We start from the raw sequence: 23,214 nt of genomic DNA on the forward strand, positions 1-23,214 counted from the left end.
TCATGCTGTGGTGATCAAGTACTAATGGAATTTAAAATGAGAAATTAATTACTGTAGAGAAAATTTATCAAAAGGCTTGCTTTGAAATTATTGTCTGTCTGAGATCTAAAGGTCACTTAAATTGGACTAAATTATCTGTGTTTATTTCAGAGTTTGGGAAAACATTCTGTTATTCTATCCAGCTGTATAAAATGTGTTTTGATAATGTTTCATTTTAAACCAAACCCACTTTTTTCTATGAAGTAATGAATACTTTTATCACACTTGTAGTGATTGGGTTTTTTTTTTACTAATGTAAGTTGTTTTGCACATAAACTTTTTTCTTCCAGTTATACTTTAATGAACTTTAAACTTAAATTATTTTTTTGATTTAATTTTCCATTAAATAAATGCTTTATTTTTACTGTGCTTGTGTGTTAGCCATCTGTTGAAACTGTAGTTTTGTCATCTCTTTGGATTGTAATTTTCAGTGAGAAGTTCTTGTAAAAGCTAAAAGTTGAGATTTTAATCCCTGAAAGCATCTCTAGGTGAGCTATCCCTCGGTAAAGGGATATTCTGAGTTAGGTAACAGTTAGTTTATCCCAGGGCCTCTCTGCTACAAGATTCCTTTGAATTCAAGTTTCTGGGAGTTATAATGTAATGTTTATAGTAATAACATATTTTTAGTCAGTCTGCACTGGGCTTTGATCACAAAATCATAGGTAACCATCTGTTCTTTAGTTTCCAGATTATTTGTTAATTCTAAATAGCAATTCAAGAATAATAACTCAGTAGTTCTGAGAAGCTGAGTAAAATACCTGTGTGTGCAGAGAACTAATTTAATTTCCACGTGTAATGGGAAGAAGTGAGAACAAGAGCTCTTTGGCAGCTGGCTCGGTATGTAGGAGGTCTGTAAGTTTTACAGGACTAGGTTGATTAAAGATAATGAGATTTCACAGTGCAGTTTGTTGTGATTTTCCATTTCTGCTACATGCACAAAGCATTCATTTTTAGTAGTGTTCTTAGACAAGGGCGTAGTGAGTTTATTGCTATTAATTGTGTTTCATGGAAATTGTCTTTCAGGGTTCTTAGCTCTGCTGGAGTCAAAGTTCATCAATTATCCATGTTTGAGTCTTCAGGCAGAAATTTGATGGTTTTTCATAAAGTGTAGTTAAGGCATTCAGTAGCAAGCTAAGGAGCATTTAGAGTTATTTTCTGCCATCAGAGGTGCCCTTATTTGCAGTATTTCTGGTAGAAATTGTACCTGTGCATCAGTCAATGTTTATTTGAAAAAAACAAACAGCTAAGCTGCTTTCTTGGTATTAAAACCTGTTCCTACTGTAATTTACTTAAGAAAATGAAGCGATGATAGAATGAATTTTGCTTTGGACATGTTCCGTTTAATTTTTCAAAAACCTTTCATCTAGTGGTGGTGAATGTGACAGCTTAATTCATAGGGATGAGCGTTCCTAGGACTATCCACAGAATGCAAGATAAGTAAATGACTGTAGGAAGTCATTTGGACAGAATTACTAACGTTACGCTCAAGTTTTTTGTGGGATGTTAAGGAAATGTTGCTTTTCAAGTAAGAATCTATTGATCTAGAAATGCTTTTTGTTTGTGCCACATGATTATGATCAAGGAATGCTGTGCTTACTGGCTTCGGGTTTCAGATCAGCTGCTATTGCCCAGGTGTGGGAGATAGCATTTAATATACTTTGTATTTCTATTTACTGCTGTTCTTTTCATACTTCCTTATCACTCGGAAAACAAATAATGCACAGATTGAATGTATTTTTCACCTGAGAACTCAAATAATGTTCATCTTGATCCTTCTAGTAAGGTCTCACCTAGAACATCTTCCCAGCAGGGAAGATAGATGCTTGTGGGGTGTGCTGGTTTAAAAGTTAACCAGCAGGGGAAAATGAACTCAAAAGAGAGACCACAAGTCAGAATAACAATTTATTAAAACAACACAACAAGTATGATTATACAGACAAACAACCGAATTCAATCCACAAAAACCCAAATGTACAACCCAACACCCTGGGATATGAACAAGCAGGGTTCCCCGGGCCCCCCCTGAGTCCAAAGTAAAGGGGGGAGCGGAAAAAAAAACCTGCTGGTGGGAGAGCTATTGCAGTCCAGTTGAGGGTGGTGGTCTCAGTCTGGTTGAGAGCGGTGAGCTGTAGTCAGGTTGAGAGCGGTGAGCTGCAGTCTTCCTCTGGATCCCACGAGTGGAGAGAGTGCAAGGTTCTGAAACTCCAGGTTTATATATTCTCCAGCTCAGGCAGCAATGCTTAGCCCCTCCCCCAGAGTGGGGAATTCCATAACAGGATGTTCAGTCCTTCCCTCAGAGTGGGGAATTCCATAAAAGGGTGTGAGGGTGCTCAGTCAGGGAATTCCACAAAAGGGCATGAGGACAGGAGCATGGGGGGCGGGGGGGCCACCTCACAGGCCTCTACTGACAACAGTTTCTGGGAAATGGCATGGAGGGCTATAGAATACACAGTTTTGGGCTACACCCATCCAATGATGAATCGGTCCCAGCTGTTCTAACTAGGACATGGGGTTATAGTTTTTGTCTGATTGAAGTTAGTTATAACTCCCATTCAACCTGTGATGAACTGATGTCATGGCTGAGGTCTCACTCTGTCTGTCCTGTGTCCTTAGCTTTTGCTGACATACTGCCACAAGATGGATGGTCCTGTAATATGATACTCAGTGAATGGATTTTATTGTTGAGATTCCTGTGTGGTAACCCAGCATTACAGGCTGCTTCAGATTCTCTTTTACTTCTCAAAACCCAAGTTAGTCTGTACAAGTATTTAACTAAAGCAACCTTCAGGCTTCTACGTCACAGAATCATGTTTTCTTAGGGGCCGGTAAAATAGGTAAATATTGGTAAATATAATTAAACAAGGAGATGGAAAATAAGTAAACAGGAAGGAATGAAGAAATTTCCCTAGATGAGCTCTGTTTTCCAAGTTCAAGATAATGAGGATCACGGATTCTGAGCTATCTGTGGCTTATTTGAGTCCTAAACAAAATAATCTTGCATATATTTAAGCATATGAGATAAAAAGGGCAAATGTTATTTGAAAAAGAACATTTGTTTCTGTCTTTTATTTAAGCTATTTAAAAGAAAGGAAGGGAAGAATTGTTTAATTTTAAGTACTGTGTTATGTGTCATGACTATTATGAACAATAAACATTTTAGAATGAAAAGCAGTAAAGTAGAACAATGTGGTGGGATAATACTGTTGTGAATTGTTAATGATCATAAAAGGTAAATGCCTTGAGGTGATAAATATCCTTGTGATTCTACTGTAGGTAAATGGTAGCATGAGAAGGCAGACATCAGTGAAGTGAGAAAATGGAAATATGGAATAATATATCTGTTTCTTTTCTCCTAGGTATGAACTCATAGAGAGGGGTGTTCTCACAGTCAAAGATGCTGGGTTGGTTCCAACTGTGTACACCCACAACCAGCAACTGCAGGCTGAGAATATGACTTTGAAGAAAGATTTGGAAAACTACAAACTTGCTGCCAAGTATGTTATTTGGTCTTATTGCAGCTTTTCTGTATGGTAGTAAATGGCTAGATAAAGTAAACCCAAGTACTTAGTAAAAAATAGTAGGTGCCTCTTTGTTATACTGGCTGCACATATTTTTGCTTCTGGGTGACATTTATAATTGAAGTTCAAGTTTCTCTGAGTTCTATTAGAAATGTAAATCTTTATTTCTTTTGTTTGTAATTACTGGGCCAAAAATAAATTTTAATATCCTGTAATCACAACAAATTGCTATGGAGAATCGTGAGAGTCTAATAGGTAGAAGTAAAAAATAAATTCTGTGTGTTTTGTATTACAGTGCTATAAATTACAGCTGCCACAAACCTTCAGCAGAGTACAAAAATCACTATACACTTCTTTTAATTGCAGAAAATCTGTCACTCTGGCCCTAGTGGTAATGGGGTATCGGTGTGAATTACCATCATTCATTAGACTCGTGGGTACATTGTAGTTGTTGATTTTATAAGTCAGCTGTACTTTAGTCATGAGAGTTAAAATATTTAACCTATGGAGAGAATGGAGAGATGTGATAATGAACTCCGTGTCACTTGTCCTTTTCTGGAGAATGGTTCATCTGCACGTGAATGTACCCTCAGACCTAATGATGCACTCACTTCACTTTTGCCAGTTTTAAAATATGGAACTGTAAAAAAATAATTCTGTCTTTTTGGTTTTCCTCAAGATTGCTCAAGCTGTTAATTTTCATCTAGATTGTTCTTTTATATGAAAATAACTATTCAGTTCTTAAATAATCATTGCTGCTGATAATGATAATTAAATTATTTTCTGATTATAATGATTTATTACCTTTTAAATGAATAAATTAATTGGTCACAGTCAAGTAGTTAAGTAAACAGCAGCAGATATTATGTAGTTGCACTGGCAGACAGACCATATAGAAAACGTTTATTACTTTTATCTGCAGTTTATTTGGACAATGGGTATTTAAGGATTGTGTCTCGTATGAGTGGGGGAGAGTAAGAAGCAGTAATGCATGGTAAAAGAAGCAGTAATGCATGGTAAAAGAAGGATGTACAAAATGTGACCCTCCTGAAATTTATTACTGTCAGTAGTAATTTCAACAAGTTTTATTGTCCTTTTTCCCACCTTTTTTGCTTTCTTCTTCCCCCTCCTCACCCCCTGCCCCCTGTATGAAGCAGAACGTGCTGTAACAAGATAATCTGAGTGGATTATGACTTGGTAAGAGTTCTTCTGGATTTGTTGCATCCCTACACAATTGTTTAAGAACATACAGCTCAAAAACATTTCACTGTGGTCTGAACGAGCTGTTTTTCTCCTGTAAGAATATCTCTGTACTCCATGGGGTGCCAGGAAACCTTTTATAGCAGGTGTGTAGTTAAAAGGCTGGAAGATGACATGATAAGGGGCAGTGGGAAGAAAGCAGGAGAGGGAAAAGACATGGCCCATGTGTTGGGTTCCTACAGCCTGTCTGGGAAATAAAAGTCCCAACACTCAGGTTCAGTCCATGAAATGAAGTTGTGCCCTGTTTTTTCACATTCTAGTGTTTGATGAAACCTAAAGGAGCAATGCTCTGGTTGCAAACAAATAGGTAATGGCCTTGGCTTGTTGTTCCAGAGAGGACACTGAGATACAGGCCAGTTCTGTATGACACAAATTAGAAGTTTCCTTCACTGGCATTTGCTGTTACACATTGCACTTATTCTGCATGTACCTTGTTCAAAGAGTACTAAAACTAGTGCTCCTTTCTCCCCTCAGATGAAGAGCTTTATTTTCACAGATTGTTGGCTAAAACTACAATGGAGTATACGTAGGTGTGGAACTTGGTTTGTACCTATGGTCACTACATCACTTTTCACCCTTTTTATTTCAAATAACTTACAAAGTTCTCACTGATACTAATTTTAAAAGTTCACCACTTGTGACATTCATTGCACTTCAGTTGTTTTGAATCATATATGAATTAAACCAGTAGTGTTGCACTGTAGGTGAAATGTGTGAAATGGAGCATTTTTGCTGTACATACCATGAGTCACAATGTTCCATTATGTCTTTTGGATAAACCCAACTCATAATACTCTGTACTAAATCCATTTAGTGTAGTGACTGTTAACAGCATTTTTTTTTCTTGTTCATACATTCAATAACTTGAGTCAGTACCTTTGCTGTGCTAAAGATAATATTTCAGCAGGAGCCAAAATTACCTGGAGGACGTTTTGAGTTTCTCTCTTTGACAGAGAATTACACAGAAAACAGAATGCTTAAGAGCACTAAGGAATTGCTGATTTGACTGAGTAGAAACCAAGGATTTGTGAGCAAAGAAAGTACCCTGTTTTCCTCTGTGGATTAGTCAGAAAACATTGATTGAGAGCTACAGTGCTGTGAAGCTTTTAATTACATTTGATGTTTCCGAGCTTGGTACTCTTGACAACCATCTTGCAGAAAAGAGATGTTATTTGGGACTTAGGCAGTATGGAGGCCCAGGATAAATGACTGTAAACCAATTACCTCCTGCTTTAATGTTGTTTGGTAATTGATGGAAGAGATTTAGTGTCTAGAAGCTAACTGTAATTGTATTTTGGGTATTTTAATACAGTATTTACATGATTGCATGCAAGCAGGTGGGCAAATAAAGTAGATTGCAGGCTGGTTACATTTCACTGTGGTATTTCATTATTTAAAGAGAGAATTAGCTTCACTTCCTATATACAGTGTGTATTTTTTATAGCTTGTCTGATGCCTGAAGGCATGTTGAGATGTCTCTGCATACATTAAAAGAAATAAATATCAGCATAATTCTTTTACTGCATAGCTACCTCTAGTTATTACCTTAAGGTTTGGGTAAACTGTATGTTTTTATTTAAATTATTTCTAGAAGTGACCATTGTTTGGTGAAAGGAAGCAAAACTAATTTTACTTTGGTTTGCTGTGTGACACTAGTTTAAAGTACCTTAGGTGTGTTCCCTTTCTTTTATCCTGAAGGCTACAGTTGAACCCTGGTTGATTGGTAAGGGGTGTTATCTGCTGCAATATTTCCCCAGTGGAAGCATAGGTATTCTTTCCAATACGCCAGAAAAATGTGAAAATTACTCTGAAAATGGTTAACTCTTATACTAGACTAGTTAATTCTGATTCATTTTCTTCAGTGACATCTTGTTCCTTAATATTCTAGTAATATTTTTTGACAATAGATTGCAATTTCATAGCAATATTAGTCTGTTTTTGATGATTTAAAATAGCTTGAATGGCATGTATTTTTGTTTTCCTATGGCAGACCCTGTGTATTGCCTATTTATTTAGACATGTAGTTAGACAAATGTTGTATCATGTTAATTGTGTTAATCACAGGGACTGTGTGATATTTGTAAACTCTTTAAATGTTTAGGGACTTATTAGGTAGATGGAATGAAAATTGTGTACAGCTTTTGCCTGAGGATCTCACAGCATCAGACAGGAAGCATAAACATTCACAGGTACCTTTCTGTCCTGGTTTTTGGGAGTACACTCACAAATATATACCCAGCTTATAGCCAAAGTAATGGTCAAAATATAAAGCAGTCCTGGAAGTCATATTTATTGTTAGAGTTAGTGCCAACACCAGCAATAAAATCCTCAGCTGATCTCCTATTTCTATGCCAAAATCTAACTATTTCTGCACATATTTCTCCACTTACACAATGGAAAAAACAAAGTGCACACTTTTTGTGTTGAGCACCGTATTTAAATGCATCTGTTTCATTTTGTAGTGCATTCAGCATGTTTGCTACCAAGTGTCATGTAAGCTAGAAAGAGTAAAAACATGGGGTTTTGTTTTCTAAAACTATCTTTATTTCAATTAAAATTGTAGAGCTACAACTTGCAGCATCTTTGGAGCAGGGCATGTAACTTGCCTTGGAAAACCTGCTTGGATTTATTGGACCCTGTCCTCTTCTGCTATTTTAATGGAAGTACTTGCTGGAGAGAAGTTTAGATGGAGAGAGCTGCAGGCTTTGACATATATCTTAACTAAAAGAAATGGATATTGTATTTGCTATGGCTGGTGCAGCATCTTTTACTCTTGGAACAAGCCACTTGTGAGCTCTGAGGGGGCAGGTTTTGTATTCAAGGTCTTTATGGCAAGTCAGGTTGTGAGCATGGTGTTGTGATGGAGCTGTTTCACAGAACTGTCCTGAGACCACTGATTCATTTACCTCTCAAATGTTTTGCTGCTCGTAGAAGCTTGAGCAGAATCATTAATTTGTGCCTTGTGTCCCATACCAATATCCTGAGTTGCTCTGTTTCACAATTCCTGGTGTTTGTGCCGGTGCACACACGACATGATGTGTGTGCCCACGACTCCATTGAGCTTCTGGGCTTCACTGTGCTCTTCAGGTCTCTGCTACAAGCAGCAATTCTCTTGTGAATGTCCACGTATAAAGATGGTAGTTTGTATAGGTAATAAATATAGCAAATGCATGTACAGCAAATATAAATTACTTGTACAATTAAATATAATGCACTGGCAGTTATGGATGTTCTTCCTGGACTTGTGATTTTGGCATACTCCCCTGGCATTGTGGTTTTGCTAATTTTTCAACTTTCAACTGTTGCAGAGGAAGTGAGCTTTATTTTTGCAAGAAGCAAATATCTAATTTCTATGCAAAGTAATTTCAAGCTTCCTTTGCAATTAAACAATTCATCTACTAATCTTTCCTGCCAAACCCATATCAGTGAAGGCAAGGAGAAAATGTACCATATATATAGAGAGTATTTTCTTTTATGTTTATGGAGTGGAGCATCTCAGGGTGTCCCATGGCTGTGTGTAGAATGTGCTTAGAGAATAACAGGTTATCAGTATGTTTACAATTAATTTTGAAATGAATTCCTTTTGCTTCCCTCTGTCCCATCCAGGGAACACTTGGGTACAGGTTACAAACATGATTGAAGAAAGCCTAAAACTTTTCTAGCCCAACTTTTTCCAGAAGACTCTCCAAATGTATTTGCAAGGCAACAATACAGTTACCCTTCTGTATGTGTCCTTTCAGCATGTACCAATGTTGGGCTCCAGATGTGATGTAGACATTAAGAAATCAGTATTTTCAGTATATTATCAATACACTTTCATGTAGGATTTTAAACAAGAGTATTGTTTTCTTATCGCCTGTAACTTGAATATGTACCTCCATGAAACTCCTTGTGCTTAAAGTTGACCTCAGCTCTGAGATCTATATTGCCAGAATCCTAATGGATTCTATCTAAAGGATCTGAGGGAAGGGGAAGAGCTCCCATGGCTTTGTACCTCAACTGGCAGCAAGAATACCTCAAAAGTACATATTCTCCACCACAGGGTATACTAGCAAAAACTTCCAACTTGGATACAGTAGGCACGTGCATATCTGACAATTCTACATGTATTCAACATATCTTGATGTAATTAATAGGACTTCCCTTGCATTTTCTGTTTTTACACATAGTAAAACAAAAGAGGCTCTCCTAAAAATGCAGAAAGAACGAGACTTCCATCGAATGCACCACAAGCGAGTGGTCCAGGAGAAAAACAGGCTGATTTGTGATATGAAAAGGTAAAAAATAATTTTAATTGCAACACATGTAGCATTAAAGATAACGTCTTGAATTATTGCCTGGCAGTGAGATAACATTGTGGAATTTGAAGTGCATTTAGTTAATGTCCTGGTAAATAGCAGTTTCATCTGACTGTTCTGCCATGTTGCTCAAAGAATTTAGAATTATTTTTTGGTGTATTTTCTACGTTGTGATGTGGCATTAATAAATACATAGTATTTGTACTAGTTGGAAATATAAATGAGATTTTCTTTTACTGAGATCTTTTGCCATGAATATGCAATTTTTTTTTTTTTTTTGGAACCTTTGCCCATTTTAAGGGTAACTGGTATCCCACAGAGTTCAGAACCTTTGTATTCATGATTCCCATAATTGGCATTTTCTGTTATCTTGAACTTCCATTGTGAAACTTGCTATCTTGCTTTGGTTGCAAAGAAATCCAAACCAGTCCTTTGGTACTGAGTTATAGTAATTTCATTTTTAAAAATGAGCTGAGTTTAGAATCTCTTCTTTGCACATGTTTATGCCAGCTTTTGTTTTAAAATAACACTGGGGAGGGGCTTACATCTTCAGCTCCAATTAATTCACACAGTTTTGTTGGTGCTGTTGTCAATCAGTGCATGTAATGGCAGCTGTGTGTTCTGCATGTTCAACCTTGAAATGCTGACATGCTAATGCAAGAGAGCACTGATTTGTCCTCTGTGATTCAGCTTCTTGCAGTATGCAGTGGTTTTGGAGCTGTGTCACGTGTTTCTCTTGGGAGATTCTATATCTGAGTCTTCTGGTCTGAGGAATTAAAGTAGTTAAGTATTCTCAGTGTAATATGCAGTGAAGAAAGAAATACTGATCCTAGTCTGTTTTGTCTAGATGAGGATCTTATTTGGTAATCAGATAACAGCTGTAATTCTCTTCCTTCCAAAGAAATACCATCCATCTGCAAGAAACAAATTAGCAGACATTATTGTGCAGTATGTGTATGAAGGATGAAGAATAGGTCAAAATTAGATGGATTGTTTTAAGATACAACCAAACAAGCTGTGAACTCTCTTATCGATCTGAGGTTTTGTGTTGGTTTTTTTTCTCTTGTGATCTTGCAGTTGGATGGTTACACACTCAATAGCTTTGCTGTCTCCTCTGTGTCGACCTTTTGGAACCTCTGCTCTTTGATTTGGGGAGGGGAGAAGTTATGCAGACACAAATCTCTGATTTCACTCAATTTTTTCCTCCTCTTGTCCCCAGGCTGAAGGCACATTATGCATCCTATGAGCCAGTGCTGAAGCAGCTGTCTGAAAAATACGAGACTATGCTGAAGCAGAAGATGTTAACTAGTTTGGAGAGAGACAAGGCAGTGGGGCAGGTAAAACTCTGGTGAACACCACTCACAGGGCTGTAAGGAATGCCTTTGCTTTTTACTGGGTAAATAGACAGGATATTTCTGATAAAACAATCCCCTTATGGAATAGTTTGAAGCAGAATATTTTGTGGGTTTCATGGTATTTGGTGAAATGTTAACACTGAATGTATGTGAAACTTTAGTGCCACAGAGGAATTGTTCTCAGTCTGTACTTGCTCAGTGCTGCTCTCCCTGAGTCAGCCACGTGCAGACCCTGTTACACTTTTTGTGTGGAAGCTTAAGGAAGGGTGTGATAGTCACACAGATTCACATGCTGCCATCTATGCCTTTGCAAATGGCTTATTTAAACTTTCTTTATTACTGTTTATCATTTTATTTTTTCCAAAATTTATCCCAGAACGACCTACTGGTTTAGAAAAAAATACACTAGGAGATCAGAGACAGTTTTTCTGTCTGGAGTGGAAATAATAGAGTAATATTTTATTCCTCTAATCTTATCTGATATATAGGTTGGTATTTGAGATATTCTGCCCCTTAGGCAGGAAGCAGTGTAAGCACAGATAGGACAGATGAAAAACAGAAAATTATCTTGCATGTGTTTAACTAATATGTTGTTTGTGCAAGAAAAGAAGGGGGGGAATAAAACCAAACATATCCTAAGCAAATGCACTTAAGCAGTAGCATATGTGGGTCATGTAAAAGGAATTTACCATGCTTGGACATCCTTCTGATAGTCTTCATCTCTCATTTCCTCCTTTCTCCTGCCTCCAATTTTTCTCAGGTCACCTGAGGGCTTACTTTTAAAACACTGAGAATTACGTGTTTGACATTTCAATAAATAAAAAGCAAATGCCCTATAGAAAATGGAAATTTACTGTCCATATAGAGTTATGCTGAAGTAGGAGTACAAAAGTTCCAATGCTATGAAATTTCAGGGACATATGTAAGACTTTTGCAGACATGAACTGTGCTCATTCCAGAGCAGTGACTGGTTGTAACATGTAACACCATGTTTTGTGACATTTTGTTATGACAAAGCTGTAGGTCATAGTGTGCCATAAATTAGAGATTGGTGCAGTGACAGCAGTGGCTAGAGTTGCTGGTGCAGTCAGAGCCCTGGTATTCTGTATGACTGCTTTGCTTTAGTAGAGCTGTAAAAGTGAGAGATTCTGGGTGGTTGTATTTTATAGCATTATTTTCCTGGGTCTTTCCAAAATCTTGAATTAGGAGTAATTTTCATAACTTAGAGACAATAATCAAAAGTAAAAAATGATAGATAAAATTTATTAAGTACACAGGCATAAATGGTGTGTGTTGTGAACAGATGCCTCAAAAGCAATGTTTTCACACTCCTTTCTCTTGTTCTTTCTTTTTTTTTAAAATTAGGTTACAGGTTTGCAGGCTGTGTTGGAAAATTTAGGCTCCGGAGGTGTTAAGCAGATTTCTGAGGCAAAAGGTAAAATATTCCAATCACCAGGCTCAGACTGGTCATGGGTTTTGTGTTTGTTGTGATGCATTTCAAAATCTGGTATAACAGTAAATCAAAAATACTTGCATTGTAAACGTTTTATCAGCTGACAGGGTGTTGGAGCAGCAGCTTTGTCATTTCAATGTTTTATTCTGAAATGTCTTCACTAAGGAGAGACTGCTGAAGGCAATATGGAGTTTGTAACTTGGAAAGGACTTTGCCCTAGGAAGCAATTTTGTGTCTGGTTTTGTTATTGCATCCACTAATATCCCCTTTTTTGGGGGGTGTATGTTGTTTCTTATCTCTCTCTTAAGATGGTGCATATGGGCATCTGGAAGCATTTTGAAAATGCTGGTGTTATGAAATCCAACCTCTTATTTTAGCATGTCTCATTTCTACAGAAGGTTACTAAGGTGATATAATACCTACTGGAATAATATCTTTATCTGTATGTTACTGCACTGCTTCCCTGTGTAAATATTACATTACTTTTTCTAACTCCATCAGAGAAACCTTAACACCTCTGTTTTTTAAGTAAATGAAGGCCATGCTATCACATTCTTTGAGAGCATCACTCCCACCAATAATTTGGAACCTATTTTCCCATTGCAGCTACATTTGCTAGTAAGATAAGTCTCAAAAAAAAAACAAACAAAACGGTTTCTTAAATTCTCCTGAAAATAAATGAGATGATGAAAAGGCTAAATGGTGAGCTCCATCCTCTGACAACAAAGTCTTTATTTGTCTGCTGTAGTCAGGAGCAGGACTCCCATCAGAGATTGCTGTTTATTTGAAATGAGAGAACCCTACAAATATTACACAACTTCCAGGTGAAGCATTTGTTCCAATTGGGCCAATTTTAATATCTGTTTATTTTGTGGTTTGTTTCATTAGTTCCCCTGTTCATGGAGTTAACTTATTTTTGTGTAAAATTCCTCTAGAAAAGACAAAGCTGAGAGAAAGAATAGTAGCCACATAAACATGTTTGGTTTCTTTTGTGTTTTTCTGTTTGTGGTTGAGTGAAGAGGCTTAACAAGCATTTCCTTGACTATTAAAATAGACTCTGACTTGAGGATATATAATGTGGGTTCTTTCCCATGCTCGTGTCTTACAGTGTGGGTGCCCCATCTGTCTCCTTTTCGTACTAAACATACTTTTATTTGTTGTTTGAGTGATTCTAAAAACTACTCTCTGACTGTTCACTCTTGTTTATTCTCCAAAAATCTTAAGAGCACTTTATAACACCAAAAAGTGACAAGCAGGGGAGCCACTTGATAACTAATTATATGAAAAGCCCCTTGTCACTCAGTCTCCAACATAAATTAAGCTCATCAGCCACCCGCATGCTTGTACAAGTCTTAATTTGCTTCATATCTTGGGTATCATGAATTAATCAGTATTTCAGTTCGTTTCTTTTCAGTGTTTTGTCCTCTAATAGTACATAATTTTTATTACACTCTGTAGGTCATACTCATGTCTCAGTGGGTGATATTGTCTCTTATCCAAATACTTTCTGCTGCTTCTTGAAAGATGATCATGTTCTGTTGCCTCTTTTTTTATGTTCCTCAGACAGTATAAATGCAGCCTTGAGAAACGAGCAGTACCTGGATACTGGAGAAATGTTGGCTTCACTTTCCTCTAAATTTGTTAGTTTGGAAGGCACTGATGCTGTTGCAGTTGCAGATCTGTGCTGTAAGCTGCCCTACAGCTGCATTTGTTCCTTGCTGACTCTTCTGCACTGGTGTGTTCTGGTCAGGAGGCAGTGCCCACTCAGAGTGCCAAGTGATCCTTGGCCAAGGCGAGCTGCCTTTGCTGGCCAGGTGTCTGCTTTCACTGCAGTGCAGAGCCTGAAGGACAGAGGGTGGCTCTGCCCAGCAGCAGGGATTGCCCTTCACTGCTCCTGATGCTGCCTCTGTCCCACAGCCTGGAGTGCTGTCTTTGGCTCAAGGGCACTGAGAGTACCTTTTAGTTGGTTTTAGGTTTGCTGAATTGGGAGGTTCTGCACATCCAGTCCAAGGAAGCTGGAGGAAGACTTTTAACAAGGGTGTGTAGTGACAGGACAAGGGGGAATGGCTTCAAACTGAGAGAGAGTAGGTTTAAATTAGCTGTTAGGAAGAAATTCTTTACTGTGAGGGTGGCGAGGCCCTGGCACAGGTTGCCCAGAGAAGCTGTGGCTGCCCCATCCCTGGAAGTGTTCAAGGGCAGGTTGGATGGGTCTTTGAGAAACCTGGGCTAGTGGAAGGTGTCCCTGCCCATGGCAGGGGATTGCAATGGGATGGGCTTTAAGGTCCCTTCCAATGCAAACCATTCTGTGACTGTGGGTTTGTTTTTTTGCTTGGAGTTGCTTTTTTTGAGTGAGTCATATAGTGCACAATAAAGAACAAAGGGAAACTTCTTAATATTCACCATGAGTTTGCACTGTAAATTTGTGTCTGGCAGCTAGGTAGAAAAAAATTAACAATATTTAATGTTAAATTTAGATCAACTATTCTGGACTTTATTACTCAGGCATTTGATGTGGGAGCTTTCAACCTGGTGCATTTCAAAAAATTGAAGAGGGATAAGAGAGAATCCACAATACAGAGCATGTAATTTATTTACTAGGAGTTTTTTGCTGTCTCATTGTCAGGCTGCTGTTTGGTTTTGTACACAAAACCTTCAAGAGAAAAACTTGTAATAATTTTTAAGAAACCTAAAGAAACCTGAGTTTTATTTCCTAATTCTTGCCTTGCTTGTTTCAAGTTGATATGAAGAACATGTAGTAGTTGGAGAGGAACTAGTTTACAGTTCTGGTGAGGACTTTGTCCTCTCATGGACTGGTTCTCTCTCTCCTATGGTCACTCAAAAATCAGTTGTGAAAGAAAAGTTGTATTTTGAGTACAGATTACTTCTTAAAAAGTAATTTGGGATTTTTTTTTTTTTTAAGATTTGCATTAAAAACTGTTTTTGTTTAAGTCTAGTCCTTCCTGATATGTTAGCAAGACCATACATAGAGGAATCTAATTACTAGAGAGAGAGCTGATATTTTATTTAGGTTATTGGTGTATATTAACAGAGCTCTCACACCATTACTTAAGGATCAAAACACAGTGTTAATGGTGCTCTAAGAAAAGACCACCTTTTCCTGCAGGAATTAAGCATTGTTGATTCTGGGTTTCTTATAAACCTAAGTGAATGCTGCTGTAACAGCTGGTTCTATAAACATGTTATAAAACTGCTACTTGCTCAGTACTCTTCTTATATTTCCTAAAAGCAACAGCTGCTTATTTATTATCCAATTATATTCAAAAGTTGAACTCAATGAGTTTCTTTACTCATGGTTGAATTAACTCATTGCTGAGACTGTTAACTGTGCTTTTCCTTTCTTTTATCTGATGCAATTGCAGTTAGAAGGTCATGCAAAAAGAAATTTAAAATGCACCAGTTGAAGTGCTTGGGCCTGTTTGTCCCCATTCCCTGTACAACACCACCAGAATAGAAAATGTGTAAACATAAGCTGCTGGCTTAGTGCAACAGATCTTTGGAACTTGTTCCTTTTTTTTTGTTTTGGTAATAGTTATTGACTTTTAAAGCTCTTCAACTGTCATAACTCTTACTTTATGTGTATTTCAAAAGCACCAACAAACCAAATACTCCGTGAGGAACATGTTAGTAGATAGCAGTTACTAAGTGAGTAGAAAGTGTTTGATATATAAGCCAATTTTGCTGTGTACCATTCTTTAGAGAAAGTAATTATTCAGGGTATCTGTGACAGTAGCTGTAACTTTTAAAGCAGTGAGAATACAGATGTTTTGTTAATCCAGGCACAGTTCTTTCCATTAATTCTAGCTTTACTCAAGTTGGGTGTACAAGGAGGTTTTGTGTTTGCTTGATCTGCCTTTTTTGCCTCAAGAGTGGAGGGAGTGGGATATTTTCCCACCTTTTAAGTCAGCAAGTTTGCATTAATAAAACCATTTTACAAGGACAAGCATTTAGAATTGGGTACTGTGAAGTACATTTGTTTTAGTCTGGATTTTAGTTGTATAATGTGTTTTTTCAAGAAGAGATTTTTTTTTTTTCCCCAAGAACTGGAGGGATGTAAATGCCCAAACACTGTTGGAATTCAGTGTTACATTTTTCTTCTTGTAGATCCATGTACATCTAACAGAGCATTGCAATGAGATACAGGGATCACAAAGGACTGTACTGGACATGTGTGAGCTGCCAATACAAGGACTGTCAGAGAACAGTGTCCTTTCTGCCAGCTCATGGCAGATGCATTGTATTTTAGTCTACATGGGCTGTGCTCCTGCTCCTATTCCTTTCAACCTCTTTGATTTACAGCTATGTTACCTGTGTAGGATTTCTTTGAGTTACCAATTCATAAATAATTCCTTGTTGGAAAGGTGGGTTGGGAGACAGTGCAGGGAAGCAAAAGGAAATGTGGGCTGTAAATCAGAGTAATGCATTGGTGATGGATACTGGGTAGAATGTGCAGTGGGCTGATATTTCTCCTGGTTCTATGGGACATGAAAGAATGCCCCCATTTTACTGGGACTCTCTCTATACTGCAAGATTGCTGCATTTTTGGGGCAAAGCCTAGGATACCCTTTGAGTAAGCTAAATCAGATCAACCCAAAATCATTTGTGGAGCAGAGCTACACGTGGTATTGGAATACTTTATATGGATGGCACAGTAACCTCAATATATCTTTATTTAAAATGGTATTTCTTTGATAATTTTGTATGTCTAGATAATATTAAGGAAAGAGATCTTCCAAAAGAGTAAGTAAAAAGCATTCTGATGATATTTTTGTTGGTTTTATTTCGTAGTCCATGATTGTACAAGGAAGAAAGACTTTGAAGGTCCCACCCAGAAAGCTCTTCGGGAAGCCAGGCAGCAGAAAATCATTGTTGCTGCAAGTTCTTCATCTGATCCAGTCAAAGATGCAGAGAAGAAGATGGGCAAGAGAGATCTGAAGGTACACAGTGTTCTTTCCAGTTGCTCAGTATCTAACCCACTTTAAACTGGTACTGAGCTGTGGTGAAAGATGCCTGTCCAATGTGTTTAAAAGAAGTAGAAGTAAGATTTACTACTTAGTAGAAGTAAATAGGAAAGGTGGATAACAAGTTTATTTTCATTATGAGTTCTTATTGCAATTAATATTTCAGGGAATTGTAGGAACTCTGATTAGTTGAAGCTAGCATGATACTTTTTGAGAATCTGATGTAATCACCCTACAGAGGAAGAGCATTGGCTATAAATGCTTCTTGCTCTGTTATGTTTCTTTTCTAACTTGAGAAATCCTGATCTGTTCTGTAGTACTTGCAAACTTTTCAAGCATTTCAGACTGTCTGGTCCAGATGGGTCTAAAAGGTACATTATCTGGGAGACTAAGGACAAAAAAATCAGTGATTTCTTAATGGTCAAAGCTTCTGAACTTGAGTATACCAGAGATGTGTTACTGTTTTGGTCTGAAAGTTGTGCAAAATCAGAATTAATTAATGATTGAATACTTTTTATTGTGGAAAGGAGTTGTTTGCTTTACTTATTTTATTCCAATGGGTTTATTTATTGAGGTTGCATTTTTTGACGATATAACAATGGGGTTTATTTTTCGAGATCAAGGTAAACATTTGAATACCTAAAATTTCATAAGCCCTTGAACCTGTTTCATTGTCATATTTCTGTTTTGAGAAGTACAGTTAAGAGTTTAAACTGTGGGTTTTGGGAAGGAAAAAATCTTGACTTGATGCTGATATAGTTGGACTCAGCTTCAATCTTTGCTTGTCTCCACAAGAGTATGGCCATGGTGATTTATTTTTGTTTCTGTTTGGTTTGCAAGAGCATTTCTTCTATTGGCAGTGCACCTCTCCACTGACAAACATACAATTCTATTTGTTTTCCTCCATTTTCTTTCTCCTGAACACCAAAATTATCTATCTCTCTGTCCATCCGTCTGTCTGTCTACCTACTGTTGCTTTCTGAACCACTTCTCACCATAGATAGGAAATAATTCCCTGTACTGTCTCCCCACCTGTTGGTATCTGAATATTGCTGAGGCACCTGCCAGCCAGTCCATCTCCACTTTCCCTGGTTTTCATCCAGTGGTTAAAAACTTCCATCCTAAACTCTTACAGGTATCTCCTCTCTTCGTTTTGACTTGTGAACAGATAAAATTTCCTAACCCAATAAATAATTTTTTTGTTCCTGTTTCTACTGAAGTCATCAGGATCTTTATAGTACATTTCAGTGGAGTTGTGCTTCACCCTCAGAATATAAACTCTGCACAGGCAGTGAGCCTGCCTGGCTCTTTCTTGTTCTTTGAAATTCATGAGCACTGTTAGTTGACTGGCTTGGCAACCTTCTGTGTTGCTGCAGATCTTATGTTTCCCAAATGAGTCCTACCAGAGGCCCTGATGTCTTTATTCAATCAATGGATTAGAAAACTGGAGTAGTTCCAGAAATAAGACATCAGAAAATATAGACATGTTTGAATGTACTAGATTTTACTGTGGCTAAGTGATAATCTAAAACTTGAGGTGTGACATTAGCATCTCTTCCAGCAATGGAACAATAGTTCTTTTTCACTTCACATTTCCTGGATCTATTATTTCTGAATATTTTCTTTCCCCTAGTAAAGGATACTGCCTTGGATAGTGTGTGTGAATTGTTGCTTAGGCTGTTATAATAAATGGCAGAGGGAATGATGAGTTTGTAGAGTGCAAAGAGGTGAGATAAAATTGTGTTTAAAACACAAGATACAGAACTCTGTCCTGTAGTGTGCATTTATTGAATTCTAATACAATTTATTCTAATACAATTTATTTTATTAAAATAGTGCATTCTTATTCAACAGTTTAGTTGTCTGAGTATTTGTTCCTGTCAAAAGCATGAGGTATAAATGACTTCCTTAGATCAATTGCTGTGGTATTTGAAATCAGACTTATGTGGTGTCCCATCTCCTTTGACCTATATCACAAGATCTTATAAGTTCTGCTGTGTCTTATGTGACTTACAGTGATTCAGCATGGGAATGTCTTCATTCAAGAGTGTGCCATTAATAAGTCTTGTTTTTCTTTACAGTGATGAAAATAACACTTTAAATGTTTTATTGGGGAGGGTAAAATTGATTTATACGTGTTAAGATTGATTCATTTAAGTTCTCTTTATACTGCATAGGAAGTGAGAGAGCATAAATTGGTCAGTTCATGGAATTCAGGTGAGGAATATACAGAAGAAATAAATGCAATTAAAAAGTCCTATATTTACACAGTTCATTTATGACAAAATGGAGAAAACAGAAGATACGGGAAATCTAGGTAAAGGTCACTGTCTAGTGTTGTTTAGTTCTTTTCAGTAAATGTAGGTGAACATTTAGAGTTCAGAGTGAACCCTTAATCCAATTTTCAAATGTAGGCATTTTGATTATATCATATTCAGTAAAAAACCATTATATTGTCATGGGATTGTATCCTTGAGACAAAATTATAAATGTTTGCATTAACTGTGCTGTTACATAGGAGTGAACTATGGTGATGGAAATGATTTAACATCTCTTTTTGTCTTGTAGCTGAACAGTGATCTAACAAATGCCTGTGCTTTAAAGTAGATGCAAATATGACTCATAGCTGAGCAAGAACATTTGCTTCAAGGACAGATATATATTGTTTTTTTGTAATATCCTGTAAAAGCTGACACATAATTTAAAACATAGGGTCCCTTTTGATGTGAAGTTTATCAGTGAAACAGTGAAAAAGCAACTGGATTTTTTTCTGAGGGAATGTATTATCATGATTTTACCATCTTTGTTACGAGACTCAATTAAATTGTACAGTAACAAGCAATTAGGCTAAACTATTTACATATCTGATCCTTAGTAAGCCAGTATCAATAGCATAAATATTCTTAGATTAAGAATGTGTATGGAGTACTGCTTTAAACATTTAAATTAATTAAAAAGCACTCGCAGGTCATTAAAATTGTAGAGAACTTTTTATAATGGGAATTTCATTATGCTGTGGAAATATACTTTCCCTATTTTTATGTTTTGATTCTCTCAGGTTCCTCTCAGAGTATATTCTAAATTTGATTGTTTTTAGTAGTTATTAGCAGGACAATTGCAGGTTCTTTATATTCACTAGATTATATTTCTACATATAATATATTACAACCCGGTTTAATTTTCTGCAGTTTTACTTGTATAAAACTTTATCTGAAGGTGCATTGGACATTTCTGGAGGTGTCATTGTCTGTTTCTGTGGAACAGATTTTGCAATTAGAGCCATTGTGTGTATTAAAAATACAGAAGTAAAGTCAAGTGATCATACAAATACAGCTTTTGTAATTAATAATATTTTGTGTTGAAATATCACGTGGATACATATATTAAACCCAAGCTTCTCCTCAGTTCTATGGAAGAAAGTGTAAAAAATTTACAAGAACTGCTGTTTCTGTGCTCTCAAGCAGAAGGGAAGCTGAAACCAAATGATTGCTTAATCAGATTATTGAATTGAATTATTTGAATATAAATTAGCACAGGCATACTGGGGAAAGAATGGGAAAGATGAGATCCCAAAATAGTTAGGAAGGGTTTTAAATGAAATAATCATTTTGTGTTTGTAATAAGGTGGGTAAGAAAGCACTGAGTTGATATTCAAAGATGACTGACAAATAGTACTGAGAATGCTTATTCCTGCAGTCCTTCCCTGGTATGATAAAACTCCAGACACGTAGCTAAGAAAATTAATACCAGTTATGCAGATATAAGACTGCAGTCTAAAGAAGGGAAAAGGATAAAGTAAAAGCTAAGAAACAAAAGAGATAAAAAGTAAAAGCTAAGAAATGATAGACTAGACAGTATAACTTAAATTCCTGAGGAAGCTGGCAGTGAATAACTGAAATTGTACTGAACATCTGCAAGAAACCAGGAAAAGAAGTAACTGTGAAAATGGATTTGCAAGGAAAAAGTATTTCAATCCACTCTAAATTGCATCCATAGAAGGATAGGAGGTATGGATAGAAGAGAAGCAGTAAATGTAGTACCTTTTATCTTATTCTTAAGATATAAGAGCTCTTTGTTTTCAGAAAGGCTTTGGGTACTGTCTGACAGATAGTTCCTGTGAGAAACTGTAGAAATTTGGCCTGACATAAATTTTTCTAAATCAAGGAAAAATAGATCAGAAGTTTGCAGATGTATTGAATAGGCATTTTGCTGGGATATATTGTCATTAATGACCTGGAAAATTGAACAGAAAATAAGCTGACAGAACTTACAGACCAAGTGACCTGGGTTGGGTGGGGTTGGAATAGCAAGTGAAGCTGAGGATAGGAGTAAAATTCCAAAGCTGTTCTATTGGAGAATTGATCTGAACAAATAACATGCAATGTAAGAAAAGGTACAAAACTCTGCCTTTAAAAAATGATCCAGTGCACAAATACAGATCAAGAAGATAAAGTGTTGATCAAATGGCTTTTAATTAGAGTAGGCTGTAGGGTATGTTGTGTAAAACAAGCTTAACATGACTTGAAAATGCCATAATATTGCTGAATAGCTGAAAGCTATATTGCAGTGTAAACCAGGAATATTGTGTGGAGGCTGGGGAATATTCCTCTTGCTTTGTTCAGATGGCACGTGGCTTTGGCTGCAGTTTTGTGTTCAGTTTGATCACAGCTCCTCTGGAGACAAGGGGAGCATCTACACTAGAGCAGTAAGAATAATTAGAAATCTATGAAAGTGTTCAAAGGAAAGGTGAAAAGTGAAATTGTGTAGTCCACAGAAAAGAACCCTAAGGGGAGACAGGATGCATCCTTAAAATAGAATTCTGTTTAAAAAAAAACAAAGAAAAAGACAAAAAAATATACCAAATAACAAAACAACCTGTTAGCACAAGAAGTAATAAGGTAGAAACTCAATAAGAATGGTTCAGATGACAGATTAAACGATTTATGGTGGTAAATACAGTGAAGCACTTGACTAGATTGCCTGGGGACTTCATGTTACTGGAACAGGACACGCAGATTTTTCTGAGGAATAGTGTAGTGTCATGGTTTGAGATAGCCCCAAAATCCAATTCCCTAGCTCCATTCCCCCTCCCACATCTCAACCCAATGTGAGATGGGTTTTTCCAGACAAAACACAACCAGACTCAGAATGGGGGAAAGGGATTATATTATAATGACTGTACAAATAAATACTATAAGACATTATACACACGATCACAACTATCTCTACCATGACATATAGTATTTACAATGGATCAGATCTCTTCTCCCCTCCAAATAAAAGTCCAGGAGGGAAAGAAAGACAGATCCCTTCCAGTCTCTCAGGGCAGCAGCTTCTTCAGAGTAGCAGAAGCAGTCTATCTCTCTCTCTCATGCATGCAGCTGTTGCTGGATCTCTGCCAGCACTCACGAGGGAGGTATCCAAGCTCCCTCGGCCCCATCGCCAACCAGCGGGTCTTCCATGGGCTTCGTAACCCCAGACAAGGCCGTTCCACCACGTCATATCACGAGACGCAGGGGGTCTTCGTGACGGTCTGGTATCTCCAGGAGATTCAAGCTCCTTGCAGGGCCTCTGTGCCCTGCCTCAGGCTGCGAGCTTCTTTGTACCTTGCAGCAAGGGAGGGCTCCCAAGGCCAACCTCCCACACCGTCCTGGCTCAGCTCTCAGGACGACCGAGCTTCTCAACTCTCTCTCTCTCTGGTGCTGCATGTCTCTCTTGCTCCATCTTATCTCTTCTGGCTCTCTGCCACCGCTTCTCCGGTCAGTGCCAGCTCGGCTGCTGCTTTTCTCCGGCCGCTGCCCAGTTTGGAGAAAACATCTCCCAGCTCACAGCTACAGACACATAGTCCAGCTTAACACTGGTCCAAGTCTCTGTAGCCCCCGGCTGGGGGGGGGGCCCAGAGGCCCCGAGGGGCTCCGGGCCCCTTTCCTCGTGGCTCCTACAACATGGCTACTTCTTCTACCTACCAAACTGCAACTCTTCTCTTCCGGTGCTTGTGATATGTTTACATTTCTGCAGGAGTGCTCATTGGACAGAACTTCAAAACTTCCAGGGGTTTCCACCCCTGGGGGTTACCACTTTTCTTAGCCTCTGGGGGAAAACAAGGTTCGAACTACTACATGTAGGAAGTCCAGTGTCCCCTTGGGAAAGGGGATATACTGGCTGACCAGTAGAGAGTTTGTTTAGCTGCCTAGCTGTCATATTCCCCCAAAAACTGTCCTGAAGGGAAGCAGCTTTCAGCCTTGCCCTGAAATAGCAGACCAGTTTCAGCTTTCTGTTGAAGAACAGCAATATCAAAGAAATTATTTCTAA

At 37.7% G+C, this 23,214-nt stretch overlaps 1 protein-coding gene across 3 annotated transcripts in view; it reads left to right on the plus strand.

Moving 5' to 3' along the window:
• Positions 1-23,214, plus strand: part of SPAG16 (sperm associated antigen 16) — a 379,115-nt gene that overhangs the window by 10,607 nt on the left and 345,294 nt on the right. For all 3 annotated transcript variants that reach the window (XM_027636865.1, XM_027636864.1, XM_027636867.1), the window contains exons 5-9: positions 3,396-3,533; positions 8,987-9,094; positions 10,335-10,452; positions 11,836-11,905; positions 16,730-16,878. In XM_027636865.1, the coding sequence (XP_027492666.1) occupies positions 3,396-3,533; positions 8,987-9,094; positions 10,335-10,452; positions 11,836-11,905; positions 16,730-16,878 (583 nt within the window). The remainder of the gene's footprint in view (positions 1-3,395; positions 3,534-8,986; positions 9,095-10,334; positions 10,453-11,835; positions 11,906-16,729; positions 16,879-23,214) is intronic.

This window comes from Corapipo altera, unplaced genomic scaffold (genome assembly GCF_003945725.1).
Source record: "Corapipo altera isolate COAL_440 unplaced genomic scaffold, ASM394572v1 45, whole genome shotgun sequence".
NCBI classification, from domain to species: Eukaryota; Metazoa; Chordata; class Aves; order Passeriformes; family Pipridae; genus Corapipo; species Corapipo altera.